This window comes from Limanda limanda, chromosome 22, assembly GCF_963576545.1.
Source record: "Limanda limanda chromosome 22, fLimLim1.1, whole genome shotgun sequence".
NCBI classification, from domain to species: Eukaryota; Metazoa; Chordata; class Actinopteri; order Pleuronectiformes; family Pleuronectidae; genus Limanda; species Limanda limanda.
Window position 1 is genome coordinate 15,115,093 of NC_083657.1, and position 17,025 is coordinate 15,132,117.

The window sequence follows — 17,025 nt, forward strand, 5'->3', positions numbered from 1 at the left end:
GCTGCGGCTGAACGTCAACATGTAGAGACGGTAAATCCTCGTTTGACCTGACGAGATGTCCGACCCCTACCGCTCCTGCCCCACACATTCACGGGTTAGTCCAGTACTTCTAGATATAATTGGATGGGGAGGGAGGACACAGAGGAGAGGTATTACTTACCGGGATCAAATGTGACCTCTGACCTCTCTGCCAGCTGGCCACACAGGCAGTGAGGAAGGCGAGCGGACTAACAGCCCTTTTTGGGCGAGTGTTTACATTTCGTGCTTTAGGTCATCTCATGTCATCTGAGTCCACACATCTATTTGAAAGATAAAGCAACAGAAAACACACACATCCGGAGAGAACTTAGGAGCAACTGACCGGAGATGCATTGGATTTAAAACTCAATTGTTTTGGGCTGTGCTTTTTTAGGACTAGAAGCTTGAAGAAATGACTCTACACTAACAGGCACTGTTTGATTGTAGTATGTTGTTTCTTGTCATTGTCTCAAACTGGCAACACATCAGTCATATCCGTAAAAAAAACTGGGTTACAACAACCCATCGTTACCACTGGGTAAAGTGTTGGGGCTATAATTCTACACTGGGTTATCGGCTACATTTTCAACCCAGTTGATGAATAAACTAAAATTCTGTGATTTTAAGAAGTCTTTTTTTAAAATTCTTTACATAAATTAAGTCATAATTGACAAGAATAAAGCCATATTTTAATAGAATAAATAAATATTAATAAAGTAATCATTTTAGGCTATCATTTTATAAAGAGAATATCAGAAGATTACTATGCGTTAAAATCAGAAAAATCAATAGAAGTTTTTTTCTTTATTCTCATAATATTACAAGTGCCTTATCATCATGAATTTAATCTGGGAACATTTTGACTTCATTCTTATAATAGCACGTTTTTCCTGCCTATCATGACTTTTCTTCCTAGACATCTGATACTCTGTTGTGTTATAGATCTTTTAGATGTGCGGATTAACATTTTCCTAATGACACTAGTCACCAGATTCCTTAAAATTATATTTCACTGTCACTTTTTGCTGCTGTAACACATTTCCCATTGGGTGAACATTTTAAGACTTTCTTATCTCATCTTACTGATTATTACGTCACTCTCTCCTTACGCCAAAGCATCAGATCACCTCATGTGTTCCATTCATATGAAATGATCACTTTCAAACCCTTTCAATAAAATCTACTATAGAACCGATGCCTCTGTGAAGTAGCTCGCTCTGAAATGTGAACCTCTCATGTGGGACAGCGCTTGAGGATGACACTGCGATAGCTGACCAGCAGGTGGCGCCGCAGCGCCGCCCTGAGGACCGCGCTTGGCACCGAGACGCGTCCACGTTGTTCCCGCTGTCTGCCCTCGCTCCAGTTCCCTCCCTCCTTCCCTCACTATCTCCCCCCTCTCTCTCTCTCTCTCTCGGCTTACAGTGGACTCCTATCTTTCTACCACAAGCATCAGCAGTCTCTCCATCAGTCTCCGCGATACGAGTGCTTCTCCGGCGCACAGCATGGCACCTCTGCGCCCCAAAGAGCCTCTCTCTTTCCCCTCGCACCTCTGCGTCCTCCTGCTGACCACCTCGGCCTGGATGGCTCTGCCCGGACCCGCGCTCTGTGACACCGGGGCTTTAACCCGCCGCGGCGGGCTGGACCGTACGTTTGACACGGGCGTCGGAGACGGAGGCTCCCCGCCGGGCTTCCAGAGGGACGGGGACGAGGGGAGCTCGCCCCGCTTCAGGAGAGCACTATCCCGGGAAAAACAAATGTCCCTGCTCAGCAGCTCCTTCGTGCTCAAAGGGGATGCGACCCACAACCAGGCGATGGTTCACTGGACAGGAGAGAACAGCAGCGTGAGTAGCCTCTCCCCTCCCCGTGCCTGTCCCGTCACGATCCGCTGGTCCACGCACCTTCCTCCACCATCCCCCTGCTGCGCCTCCATCCCTCTCTCCAGCCACACCACCACACCTCACCACTCACACCATCACACCTCACAAGTTATTGTTCTCAGAGCCGCCGCCTGTACGCACGCACGCACGCACGCTGCGCAGAGAGCGGGACGCGCGGGGTGGTTTTACGCATCCAGATGGTCCATGTGATGTGGATGAGCTCTGGGCTTTGTTGTAACCATGTCATATCGTCACAGACGCATGCCGTCAGTGGTCAGACTTCCATTACATCACACGGCGGCCCCGGGTCACGAGCATCCTGCTCTTGTGTTTACAGACCGCCGCGCAAAGCATTCAGGGGGAAACTCGTTATTTGTGTCCTTTGTGCGCATTTTATTTACATACTTCTTCCTCTTTTCACTAAGGGAACTATTTGTTAGATCGATTACCGACCTCGACCAGATCCCCTGACCTCACTTTGAGAACCACATCAACAGACACTGATGCCACTGTGCGCGATAACATGCTATAAGGAGTCCAAGGACGCGCCTGAGAGCGCACAGAGCCGGGTGTAGACGGGCTGCGCGCACTAAACACACAGGCTCGCTGCTTGATTTAGTCACACGAAGCCACGACTGAAATATTGATGGAGCTTTTTATCCATGAATTTTGCAGCGCCTTGTTTACTTGGGCACCGAAACACGATTTGGAATGAACGGGGAACTGAGTAGCCCACTTTTTCACATGTTTTTAGTGTCTCCATCAAAACACATTTCAGACAGATGCTGGGCAGATATCAGGAACATTAGTCACTCATGGATTGATCAGTGATGACAGGAGACATGAGGCATCTCTGATATTCCAGAGACACTGAATTTGGCACTTTGTGAATATGTTTAGAGGCATTTAAAATTGAGATTATAGGCAATGAACTATGAAAAGGTCACAATATGAATATCATACAGTTTTTCCTCTGGGCCCTGTAAAGTGACAGCAGCTCCTCTATGGAAACAAGAGCAGTCTTTGTGATGGACACTGACAGGCGCCCTGAGTGGTGGTGCCTAATGGGGACATCTCTCCAGATCAGAAGCCCTCTGTCGGTGGAACACGTTGCTGTTGTGCTGCGTCTGCCTGCAGACAGAGAGAGAGAGAGAAATGATCGGACCGCGAAAACAGCCAGCAGCCCTAAATATTCCACTCAGATTTGCTCACAGGACAAAAACAAACTGGCTGGTGAATGATACTGTGAATGGTAACATCTGCACTCAAGACTAAAGCTGCAGCAGAGACCCTGACACGCTGGAATGGCACTGAGAATTTTGAAGATGTTAAACTTTTCCTGCCAGATATCTTGCAAAGTGACACAGTGTGTCGTGAGAAGAGGAGGTAGTGAGGATTGAGACACAATTTAGACTTTAAGGAGTGTTTCTGTCAGGGTAATGGTGAGGTTTGGAGCTCCACAGCTGTAAAGTTAAACTGAAATGTGAAATTCTCCTCACTATATGACACGCAAATGTCCGAGTGAGATGCCTTTGGACCAGCCCCCCTGGAGTTAAAACTCCAGACAAGAGATGATGTTTTTTAACCAAACAAATGTGATCTCCGCAGCTGTATGAACACATTAGCCTATGTCCTGCTGCACATTTCTTACCTGAACGCTCCTAAGAATGTCTGTGTTGTTGTGAATGTTTCTGAGCCGAGACTCTCCTGCTCCGTGGTTTATTTCTGAAAGAAAAACTCTGAATGCAATTGTACCAACATCCCCTGCACTTCATGTCTGTAAACGGCTTATGTGACCTTGGCAGTTGAATCATGAGAAACAGTGATGTGCAGACTCGGAGAGAAACACGTACATCGTATGAGGCTGCGTTCAGTATCCAATGCTTGATTTCTTATTATGTGACTCAGATCAGTTTTGAACACCATAAATCCCGTGAACTATGAATCAATTATGATTTGGGCTCTATGTTTGTCCTCCTGTGGTTTTATATCAGATAAAACATTTTAAATATTGGAATTCATGTCACTTGATCGACATTCATCCCAATTCTGCGCTGGCGGGAGCAGCCCCCCCACATCCTGAAGCTTTAGTAAATTAACCCTTTAAAGCCATAATTAAAAACACTCTCTTTCTCCTTATCCTTATTATCATCTGCTCATGAATGTGCCGCCGTCCACTGCACTTCAACTTATGAATGAATCCGTGAACACTGACTTCAGCGGCCTCCATCTTCGCTTCCAGACAATGATGATCTGCATGAGACGGCTTTGTTGTTGTTCTCTGTGCATGTGGGCGACTTCAGGACTGCTCACACCGGACTCTGCTATCAGCCACATTTAAATATTCATGTGAACAGCCAAACGGAGCATGGGAGTGAAATGGTAAGAGTTTCTATCCCTTGTTCACGTTCTCTACGGCACAGCGCTCACGGCCGCTCTGCTCAACACTCCTCCGTGTTCAGCACAGATTCTACTCCACTCAAATCAGTCACTGCCGATACGCAAATAAAACATGAGGGGCCGTGTATTGTGGATCAGTTCAATCTCATTAATGAAATACAAAAAATGTAAAACTCAATTTAATACATGTGTAGTATTCATTTGTCAGAGCAATGTAAATTAAAGATTTCCCCATTTTTTTGATGTTGGAATGGAAAATGAATAAATAGAATATTGAAAAGTTTTTATTTCTATGAGACTTGGGCTGCTTGATGTGGTGGTTGTCAGAGTCTTCTATAGGCTGCATCTGATACTGAATACTGCATTTTTAAGAGTTCCTCTTGAAAGTGATTTTTTATATAATTGATGAACCCATAGGCTTTGGCACATTTGAAAGTACAAATCAGCTGCTATTGACATCGATAGGTATACTTTTTAATTGCTCCATTATAAAAAAATTTAAACCAGACCAGACAATCAAAAATATATATTTGCAAAGTTGATTTCAATTTACCAATTTGCTATTTCATTTTCATGGAAACGCTCCAACAGCAAAAAAGAAATCTACTCATTGCTCCATGCAAAGTGTTAAAACTGATGACGAGACTTTGGCATTTAGGTAATTAAAAAAAGCTGACATTTTCCCAATGGTCTGCAGCCTTTCTTGTGATGAACGTCCTCAACTACATGTCCACTTTTAAAAATAAATAAATAATGTTAATTTCATCTACAGGCATCCAAGTGTTTAGGCTCCATCTATGGGTTCAACCTACTTTTTAATTAATTTGGTTTACAATCTGAAAGGTCAAAGAGGACGAGTTCATCGTCGCCTAATAAACACAGACAAATGTTGCTGTTCAATTTCCGTGAGGCTGACATTTATGAGCAGTGCACAGATTTATGGGTGAGGGGAAAAACTGAGTCTCTGCCTCCTCCCTTGTTTCATTATTTTGTTTTCCACTTTTTATTGAGGCTCCAACTGTTGGGTATAAGGAGGGTCGGCAGCACAGGGGATTTGTCACCCGTGACTCGATGGGGATGCAGAGCTCACATGAATATGGCAGTTTTCTTTGATTCAAGCGAATCCGCACATCATTGCATGTGATATGTTTACGAGAGCTATTATTGAAACCAGCTCTTGTCTACTCTCCTCTCTCCCTGAAGCAGCTATGGCGACAGTCACTTCACTCTGGCAAGCTTTGCTTGGTCAGTTGATGGCTTACAGCAGAAGGCTTCCTCTAAAGGTGTCTTTGAAGTGCAGAGTGTGCATGTGGGTTGTATCTTGATGGAAAAGGGAAAAAAGTAATTGGATGTGGAATCAAGATCAGAAGAATGCAACAGTAAAATACCTACTTTACAGTCAGGATCTAGATCATCAGCATTTAAAAAGAAAATCCATTATGGAAGAGGTCAAAGGTCACCGGTGCAGCTTCTTGATAATATTCATGAACACTGGAATAAGCAAAAAAGAGAGAATTTCTAAGAAAAGATCTCAGAGGAGAGGCAGGAGGGATGTTTCTGTACAACTCGGATCGTTATCCGGCACATTTAGTGTCTGTTGTAAATCTGCGTGTACGGTAGATCTTCCATTAAGTAAATATCAAAGCGACAAAAAGGCAGCAGGCTTGTTTTATCACTCTGCTTCAGGCTGAAGAAATTCCCTTGCACACACCGGCTGAGTTATTTCTCCACGTTAAAATTCCAGATTTAAACCAACTTCTGATACAATAATGCTCAAAATATGCTGCTCTCTCAGGAGATCCCCCCCCATCAGCTGTTATTCTCCATGAGAAAAGTGTCTCTACTTTCCCCAGATATCCTAAAGAGAAAGTCCCTCCCTTTTTTAGTCTCTTTATTCATTGAATGTCACCATTAAAACAAACCTTCAGAGACATTGTCAACGTGTTATCATGCTGACAGCTGTGAACATAAACTTCCTAGAGCACGACATGGATTTAATGTTGATACTATGGTAGAAACTGGGGGAGGGTCAGGAGCTGAAATCTGATTGGCATCTGAGGTGTCCCTGTCCTGTCAGTAGGTTTTTTTTAAACAATGTGCTTGAACAAGGAAAGTCAGGAGTCAGGAATTGTGCATGGATGACATATAATTGCCCCCCTCTGTGTAAATTGTGGCCCCTTTATGGCCCCTGATTCAGAAACATTCTAAATAGCCCATTTGGAAGCGTAGAAGAATTTAGTCTTTTCTTGGTTTGCATTTTAAGCACATTATTTCCTGTTTTATTTTGAAACTCCTTCTCTTTGTGTACTTTTCTTGCCTAAATTCCTGTCTGTGTCCTGTGATTGGCTGCTACTGTTCCTGATGAGTTCCACCTGTGCTCAGTTTTCCCGCCCTTGAGTTCTCTCTGGATTTCTCCTGCTTCTACCTCAGCCCCGTTCATTACTGTGAGCCATATTAAAGCAACACTAGGTTGCTCTTATGCTTTATCACAACAGCTTAAACTTTTTAAAAGGAGAATGACATGTCTGCCATTGCCACAGCGCCCCCTGGATGCTCTTTGTGTACCATGCTAGAACGGTACAACCTGCAACCAGCGCAGCTAGCGGCTAGCAGCTAGCTATAGGAGACAACTAGCTCTCCATTCTCTGTGGGGACATCATGGCAGAGCCAAGGAGGAAACCAAAGATGACATTCTCAGAGGAAACAAAAAAAAGAGAAAGTGGCAGAGTGAGAAATTGCACAAGAGTGATGCAGGACAGATACCGACCAGGCAAGGAAGTGACAGTTAAACAAACATTTATCTCTAACTTTACAGCGAGTATGCGGAGGAGTTAGAAATGGTCTCATGTTGGTGACTCCTAGTAATGGCATAAAAAATATCACTGTGATGAATGGCCTGAAAGCTGCACAAATAATAATAATTATAATAATATATTAAATTCACGAGGCAAAATGTTTTTTAAAGGTCACTAGACACTAAAATCAAATTAGTTCATAGTTGAGTCAAAGTGAAGCTGATCTTAAGATATAATGTTCAAGAAAACATAAAAATACTTTGTGAGGCCGACGTGACGTTGACCTTTGACTGCCAAAATGAAATCTAAGTTCAAGTGAATGTCTGTGACGAATGTGAAAGAATTCCCCGCGAGGCGTTTCGATCACATTCACGGGGCAAAAAGTTGTGCTTTGTGAGGTCACAGTGACCTTTGACCTTTCAAATTGTATTCAGGTCATCCTTGAGTCCAAGTGAATGTTTGTGCGTTGACATTCCCTGAGGGCATCCCTGATGTATTGCATTCACGAGAATAGGATGGACAAACCCGTAAACACCATCGGCTGTCACTGGTACGGAGGCTGATATGTTACAAAATCTAAAAATCTGCATAATTTAAACTTATTGGGAAAAGAAAAGGGTAAAAGAAAGTAAGCAAAAAAACAACAAACTTCTTTTAAATTTTTTTAAATTCTTGCCGTGTACTAATGAAGATTACATGTTTGAGGGCTTACCAAGGCATTTATATACAAGAAATCTGTCAACGTGCATGCGTGCTTATAGAGTTAGTGAGTCCATAGAGATCCTGTTATGGGATATGAGGCTGTATAATATGAGAGCAGCCCTCTGAATGAAGAGAGCCTCCACTATTGAAAGAGCTCTCTTTGTGCCTCTCTCTCTACTCTCTGTGAGTTGTTGACTCGCCCCAGGGAACTCTGGGCCATGCTCGTCTTTCTCTATTTCTATCTCCTGTGTGTGTGTGTGTGTGTCCGATGTGTACATCTGTATTAGGAAACGGCCTAACATTTAATAGGGTCTCTCTATTTTGCTTGTATCGATTGTTTCATAGAGAGAGAGATTAACATTGGCATTTCACTTGCACCTTTTTTTTTTAATGTGTGTGTGTGTTGCTGATCCCTAGAAGCCTGTCCCACAGTATCGTAAGTGATGAATGTGTGGCAAAAGGGGCGCCGACAGTCCAAACACTCTTCCAACCCTCTAACCGCGTAGGGGAATTGTGGGTAATTCCTGGTCTAAGAGCTCTCCAGAGTGGGTATTCATGAGGAACACAAAATTTACTGACTCGTAAATCTTCATGGATGTAAAATCAAAGAAAAAATATGACACTCACTTCATACACTCAATGCCACAGCAGCCATGTATAGATGAAGAAACCCAATTGGCCCGGACATGGAAAGGATTGACAGATTGATGGCTATGTCTCGATTCTGTGGGGGGTGGTGCATGGCCCCTCTCTGATGGTAAAGCAACTTGTTTGGTAAAATCCAATAACGAACAATACTCTGGGATGCTAACTAGTTCAGCTACCGCATAGGATATAATAGCTGCAGATATGGGGGTTCAATGTGAGAAATCACTGCGTCTCTCGTGTTGATGGAAAGTGGTACATTTTCTCAAAATAGTTTTTAACGTTTACTAACAAAATCAACACAAATTAAATATTAATTTGTCTTTAGCATTTGCATTGAGAACCTGATCACCAATGGCCCTTAGATACATCCTCAAGGATCCATGAACCTCAGAACCAGAGTTATTACCAGTCCATGAAGCAGATATTTTACAGGATATCTGAAACAATCACTGAAGGAATTAGGATTCATCCTCTGGTCAGCATTTAGCCTGTGTACAAAATTGAAATTGGTCCAATTATTGAGATACTTCATTCTGGGCCAAAGGGTTGGACAGACCAAGATACGTTGTTATCCCCACCGCATCTAACTAAAGGTTAGAAATTCAAATTGGTTTCTTGAAACTACCTTCTAGCATTGATGAACATCAACCCCTCAGAAAAGCAATGATTTTATCACATTTGCTCTGCGTATCAGCACATTGGGGTTTACTACCGTATCTTGCAATTATTTACAGTTCATTTCACCCTCTTTATATAGAACATTATGTGTTTCCATCTTTTAGCCTCATCCTCGCGCTCCTTCCCGCTAATCCCTGTGGTTACCTTGCCAATGCCACCTTTAGATTGCAAGCATCATTTCAGCCAGTCATGTCAAAGGATTATCCTCCTGCTAATCTATACATGACATTGCTTGAATTTAAATTGAGTATTTAGCTGGACTATAATATTTCATAATAAGGAGCTTGACTGTATTTGCATGGTAAATAATTGCTCCTGTAGGTCTGCAGACACAACAACTCAGAGCCACACTCTCTCAGGTCACACACATACACACACGTGTACACATGCACTATGTAGGTCTCAGAATTCTGACTGAATGTGAAAGGCATTTGTTCACGCTTCACATGTTAAACAGACAGTTCATTTGGCCCCTGGTTGTTCGGCAGTGGAAAATTGTTTGCACATGTGAGGAGAGCCCTTCTCGTCATTTATCTTGTCGTGTCCTTGTTCATGCTGCTCAGAGAGACACTCCAAAACGCAGACTATAAATCATTCGATGTGTTTGCTGGTTTCGTCTCTGTCTCTTTTTAAAATCGGACTCATTTACTGTCTCCAAGAATGTCTTTCCCCAACTTCAGATTGTTCCCTGCTGTTTAACTTTATGGATGACTGATACTTGTCATACATCGTGTCATTATGGAGATTTGAAAGATATAATGCTACATTGTGCCGTATTAGCCTTTTTAAAAAATGCATATTCTCCAGTGGACATAGTACTCCACCAAAAATCATATGAAAACATTGCTATGTTGATATACATGGTTATAAATACATAATATGGCAAAAATATTTTCTGGATTGTCTCACCAATCGGAAAAGCTTAGGAATTTAATTTCTAAATTAGACCTAAAATTCTGTCACAGCAAAAAATGTATATTGGCTGTTGCTCATGGGCTAGAACTGGCAGTTCTCTAACCAGAAAGTCAGTGGCACTTTCCCATTCCGCGTGCCAAAGTGGCCTTGGGCAGGAAATTGAACCCCAAATTGCCCCTGATGGCTGTGCCATTCTCATAGAGAAAAGTGCTGCCCATTGATTTGAAATATCTTTGTACAGTTCTGGATTCACAGGTGAGCTTCTCTGAAAATACAAAGTATACATTCAGGAGAAATTCAGCAGCCTCTGTGTTAGGCAGCAGGTTATACCAAAGATATATTGTATTCTATTATATTTTATAGATGCACTGTGCGTGTGAATCGGTGAATGGCAAAAACCTCCACTGTAGAGCACTTTGAGTGATCATCAAGACTAGAAGAGCGCTATATACATGGAGACCATTTAGCACATCAGTTTAATCTAATCGGGCTACCTGGCACAGCAGAATGTTTGTTGTCCTCACTGTGGAGGATATATCCTGTCTGTCGGCATTCGTTGATACGGACCACAATGGCAAGTTAATTGTCTGACACATTAAAGCACTATGGATGATCGAGCTTATCCGTTGATAAGATCTCCTTTCAAAGTGTTCCTCTTAGTGTGGCCTCTGTGTTGGCACAGCATCGCTCGCTGCCACTTGGCGCAAGGTAGCGTTTGTCGCTTTGATGCCATGGTTGCCTTGCTAACGAGACCTCGGGAAAGTACACGAAGCAGCATGCTACCGGAGTGTTACTGTCTAATTAACTGTTTAGTGATGCCAGGTGGATGCGGCTGCCCGGCAGCTAAATAAAAGCACCGGGATGTGTTTGTCTTACAGGATTTTTCCGAGGCTTCTGGCAGTATGGCTAAGAGATTGTTGTCTGTTTGTTGGAGAGAGGAAGTGTTGTGTGTGTCTCTGTGTTTTGTGCATCTTCCTCTCTGCTCTGGAATCTTGTCCTTTTCCGCTTGGCAATGTGAAAAGTCTTGAAGGCAAAATGACTTGATGTAAACTGTGAGTGTGGGTGTGTACTAGTTATTCTTACCTCTGTAGGACCTTTTCCAGTATAACCACCTACCTTGCTGGGACCAGTACACCTCATGGGTACCAAAACTCAGTCCTAGTGAAGTTAAGGATAAGGTTTTGGTTAAACGGTCCACAATGAATGGAAGTCGATGAGAAGACCTAATAAGTATTGCTGTGCAAACCTGTGAATATATGATGAAACTGGGGGTTGGTGGTTACCAAGCGACAGCTCAGAAAAATGAGTTGATAAGCTGTGGCACACAAGAACTCCTCTCATCCACATGAACGTCCCAGACTTTCTCTGAACTTTTCTTTCCTGGCTTTTCTTGTGGTTCTAAAACATACCCAGCATGCATTCATTGTTTTTCCAGTTTTGTCCCTGTAAACACAGGGGCCCCCCCCTCCCATGTTCCCTGTTGTTTTGTGCTCTCTTCATCATCTTCTGCGGTTTAGCTGTCATGGTTGAAAGTTCTTGCTCATGTTGCCCTGGCAACCCACACTGGAATCCTGTTGGGGTCTTCCAGTGGTTTAATTCCTGATCTGAATTCCGAGTGGCCCCTCGCCTCACACTTCTCACAGGTCCTGCATATTTCATGTATAGCTCAACCATAAATATATGACAGTTGTCAAGTGAAATACTTGTATCAAAAGTATCCTTTTGATTGCATATTCATCTTAAATTTGTTTGAGCTAGAGCGAGACTAAGACCTTATCATTTTAGACATTTTCTTGTGTCCGTCTTTATTAAACTTTCCTCTTGTGGCACCTGTAGACTTTTTTTTCATTATGAGCCACAGAACTGATTAATAGTGAAGATATGTTTATATTGTTATGGGGGGCTTAAATATCTCAGACCTCTTTCCCAATTACTTTTATAAGACATTTTGACACAAATTTTTGTTCAAGTGAAGATCAAGTCTGCAGTAAAAAAGTTCTGACATCAATGGTATGTAGATACCGTATATGAGGGTTTCAGTTTTTGGCGCAGAGGATTTTTTTGTCATATTTGTCGTGTGTGTGTGAGGGGGTGGTGTGACATGTATGTGTTGCTGTAGCTACTATAGGAACAGTGGGAATGCTCTCCCTATAGAGCCTCTCGGAGAGATGTGAAATGCGGCCCTGCAGGTCTCTCCAGTATATTTCACCTTCACAGTAACACATTCAGTGATTGGATCTTCTTCTCTTGGCGGCAAAGCCATCGCAACCATCTATCAAACCCACTCATCTGATCCTCATCTCTCGCCAGGGATCTGGGTGTATCCAGTTTCCATCTTAAGCCAACTGCACAACAACAGCGTTGAGCCTTCCACACAAGACAGGCATCAGAAAAACTGATCCAAATATAATGAACAGTCTTTGTCCTTGGTTATGATTTCCTCAGGCAAATGGAAAAACTTAAAGTTAACACGCAAAGCAGCGACATGACAGGTTAATCATGTGCATCCCTAGAGTCAATTCCCTGTTAAGACTCGGCTTTTACCTGAGTTCACTTTTTACCACCTGAATAATGTCTACTAATCGAAGAGAGTGAAGTCCATAACACATTTACAATTGTTTACAAATAATTTATTTAACCAGAATAGTCATGTATTTGAAACTAGTGATTCACTACCACAAATAGGATTTATTAATGTTATGTTTAGGCTATTTAAACTATATTTTAAAACCCTGTATAGCAAACTCAATGGATATGGGCACTAGGAATATAATGAAAATAGCAATCTCCCTAATCAATGAACTGCATAAAAACACCACCTCACATTTAAAACTAAATTATCAATATGGGAGCTAATAATAAGCCACACAAAATAGTAACTGTCAAAAAACTCTCCCTAGTATAACATAAACTTTAGAGCATGTGTTCCCATGAAATTACAGTCACCTCTTACAAAAAGGGACATACAGCTGACGCTTTTATCCAAAGCGACTTACAATAAGTGCATTCAACCCTGAGGGTACAAACCAAGAACAACAAGAATCAAGACAGTAACATTTCTTCGAAATAAAGCAAAACTACAAAGTGCTATAAGTAAGTGCCATTTTAGTGCTACCAAAGTGTTAGTTTTCAAAAGTGGTTAGTTTTTTTTTTTTTTTTTTATTCATAAAAAAAGAAAATACAAAAGCCGGCATGGAAAACAACAAATAAAATTATTATTATTAAGTTCAACCCCGTTGCAGGCCTGTTAACTGTGTTATTTTGCACCCAATAAGGACTACTCAAGACCACCACGTGTTCAGTCTGTCTGTTTGCAACCCCACGTAGCTAGCCGGCAATCGTTCCTGGCAAACTGGTTGTTCCACGTAGCTGAATGGAACTGCTAACGTTTTTGGTAGCTAGCAGCGCTATTCAGTGGCGTGGCTCCCACGTAGGCTGCCTCAAAGGAACCACGAGTGTCCGGGTTACTTGGGTGCTAGTTGAGCAGCAGGTTCTCTTGCAAAATGACGGCGGTACACCGTAATAACACCAGTACTCCTCTACTAGATTAGCTAGCACTAGCTATAAGTTCACAATGCTGAGCAAGCTAGCTAGCTCCAAAACAGAACATAAAATACTGTGCGCTTTCGTTGTCTGAATGAAAACAAGAAAGCTTTAGGTACACTAAAACTAAAAGTGGCTCAACCTTATAACTACTGCTGAGGTAGTCTTCTTAATTTCACCATTTACCTTAAGTGTTACCTCAACGCAGTCTATCGTTTTTTTCCCTGTCTCTCTCTGTTTCGAGGGCTCTGTCCTCTCGTCTTTTTTCCAGATCCCGCCTCTCAACCAACAGGGAGTCACTATTCGTGAGTGATGGACATTAGCACCAACGGCTGACCATTTCACCAAACTAGCATGTTAGATTGACTACACGCTACACTATTTTACTATTTTAACTGATTACTGAAACTTTGTAGCCATATGATTGCCCAACAATATCCTATTGCTTTATCAAAAGTTATTTAATTAGCATCTATACACTTTAGGTATAACATTAATGTTATAGCACTACCATAGCCTCTTTTTATTCCCAGGCTTCACATGTATTTATACATCAAACACTTATGTCAAACACTTTTAAAGGAAAAATAGAAAATTAATTTGTTAAAAAACAATCATAAAACAGTTATCAGCTATATAAGTAAAAAAAAACAACACATAGTAACACAAAGGGTTACCTTTATTCTATACTAAATACTCACAAAAATTTGAAATATAACTCTGCTTGGTCCTCGTGTTCATCCATCCACTACATCTTCTTTCATATGACTTTTTTAAATTGTGTGAGATTTTTGCTACGTTTGATTTCCTCCCTCAGTCCACTCCACAAAATCACCCTCCAGATTGATAAGCACATTTTGAATTTGCTGCGAGAATAACAATGTTTCATATTGAAATTCCCTTTTGGGTTATAAACCCCCTCTCTGTCCTAACACAATTTTTGAAAGTTAGATAGTAGATCATAAATCATGTGTTTATGATTCTTATCTCTTTTTATTTCTACTTTATTTAACTCTATTTTATCCTTTTTTTTTTAGCTTCTTGATTTAGTTTTTATTCAACACACATTTATCACTCTTACTGTTTTTTTTAGCCATGTAATTATATAATATAATTTTTTAAGGTTATTTCTTTATTTCTTCCCACTTGACAGAATGCATCAGTCTCAAATTGTTTCTGATTGTTTTAAACTGTTTATTTTCTTTTGTCTGTCTTATTATTGTATTGTATATGAAAGGTGCTGTATAGATAAAGATTGATTGGAAAATTATTTTCTGTCCCTAGAAGCACATCAGTTGCATCTGTGGTCAGTTCACATGTGGAACATTGTGTTGTGCTACTAAAATTCAGTAGTCGGTGCCAATACCAGTGAAAATAACACGATTCTCAATGCCAATTTGATACCACGGTAAAAAAAAGGATTTTTCTAAGATTCCAAAAGTGCATTCTTTGGATGTTGTTAATGTCATATACGGTAGTTTAATGTGCTTGCGCATATACTGTGGGTTGTACGGTAGTTGCGGACACATGTTAGTGAAGTACGTGAGTGACGCATTGTTGTGAGACACGTTATGCATTAAAGTGAGCTTAGCATTGATTTACAATTAATATGAATCAGAACTCACCTTGAATTATTTAAACAAATCCGGATGACGGTCTTTCAGGTGCTTTGCTAAATTGGAAGTATTACCTCCCTTGGTCTGGGTCATCTCTTTGTGCCTTTTTCATCAACAAGTCGAGATGGGGCGAACGCTGCAGCCGCAGTTGCCATCTTTGTTTTCTGATTGTAAACATCAACTGGCGCAGCACCCATGCTAATGCTAAGTGGCTAACAGCTGCTGGCATCGACGCTCACGGTGCCTACGGTGCTTCAAAAAAATGGGCATCGTCGGTGTTTTGTTATCTTAGTATCGAAAGGTATTGTAAGTATCGGTTCTGGTGACATCCCTTTGTGCTACACAGCTGGAAGTGGTAGGTTTTTATGTAACATCGATGTAATGCAGTACTTGGATGGAATTATGTGATCAAGTACATAGATATTATTGAGTCCTCCTGTACATTTAATTAATTGTTCTGTCAAGTGATCATAACGTGTTTCGGTTTCATCACAAAAACAGGTTCATCTTCAGCTGATGACCATCATAATATGAGATAATTTCTCTCCTCTTTTCTGTAACCTACAAACCACAGTCCCTTGATGCTCGCAGCTAATTCTCAGTCCCGTGAAATGAGCAGAGTTAATTAGCAGTTGGTTAATTTGATTTTGAGCAGACTCGTTCTTTTGTCTTCAGAGTCGAGTGAGCCGCAATCACTCACAGGAACCTCTGATGTTTTAAAAAGGCAAAATAGGACGTCATAGCTCTTTTTAAAACTGTGGAATTTGAGCTGGCATGAATGAGCTGTGTCCCTGACGATTTCAGCAGCAGTGGCGGTACTAGAGGACATTTTTTAGCAGTGTTTTCTGCGGAATCAGAAATGGCTTTGATTTGTTTTCATGCAAATAACCAATTTTTGGTTATTTAAAGCAGTGGTTCCCAAACTAGGGGCTGGGACCCCCGGGGGGGGGGGGGGGTCGTTATGTTTTCCAGTCACTGAATAAAACTGTTGCAGTGCCTGTTCTAAACATGTCTGTTTGGAATAAGATGTTTGCTTGGCCTGTGGTGATGCTGGTTGCAGCTTTCTGTCTCACACTGTAAAAGTGACCTTAGGTAAGTGACTGAATTCAAAACTGTTCTTCATGCCACATGCCAAATCTGTCAATGGGATGAATGGTTCTTGAGATATACAGACAGACTGTATTAATAGAAATAGCATATTTTAGACTTAATGGGTACAAAAGATTAAAAAATACAGTAGTTGAATTTAAAATAAAACTATGCAAGTTAAAAATCTCTTCTTTGTCCCCACATGACACCAGAGGTGATTATGACAGATAAGTAACCACAATATCTGCAGCAGGTTAATTCACAACACCACAGGGACCATCGTGACATGTAGACGCAGGTGAAATCCATGTCCTTTGTCTGCTTTCAACACCTTCAAGGGTAATGGGGGTCTTATGTCTGTGACGTTATTTTTGGGGGTCAGGAGATAAAAATTGTAAAGAGACCCTTGATTTATAGAGAACACTGTCTTGCTTCTTTTTTTGGGGGGGGGCCTTTGTTCCCAGCTGGCCGAAGTGTGGACCTTGGAGGCCAAGCACAGACTTTAACTCAGCCCTGACTGCATTTCAAAGAAAACACTGCCACCCAAGTTCTACCAGGAATGACGCACTCGGTCGCTGTGCCAGCATCACACACACCTACACAAGCCTACACACACACTCACAGCGACTCGAAGCAGTAAAATGGGAATTAGCGTTGAACAGACATGAAGCTTGCCAGTAATAATTGTTCTCTCTGGAAATAAAAAAAAAAGGGTTTCTACTCATGTTAATAGCAATTAGAGCG

General features: G+C 41.6%; 1 protein-coding gene across 1 annotated transcript in view; it reads left to right on the plus strand.

Moving 5' to 3' along the window:
- The first annotated feature begins 1,520 nt into the window (after window positions 1-1,520).
- Window positions 1,521-17,025, plus strand: part of sorcs2 (sortilin-related VPS10 domain containing receptor 2) — a 278,645-nt gene continuing 263,140 nt past the window's right edge. The window contains exon 1 of the mRNA XM_061066215.1: window positions 1,521-1,859. Within this exon, the coding sequence (XP_060922198.1) occupies window positions 1,521-1,859 (339 nt within the window). The remainder of the gene's footprint in view (window positions 1,860-17,025) is intronic.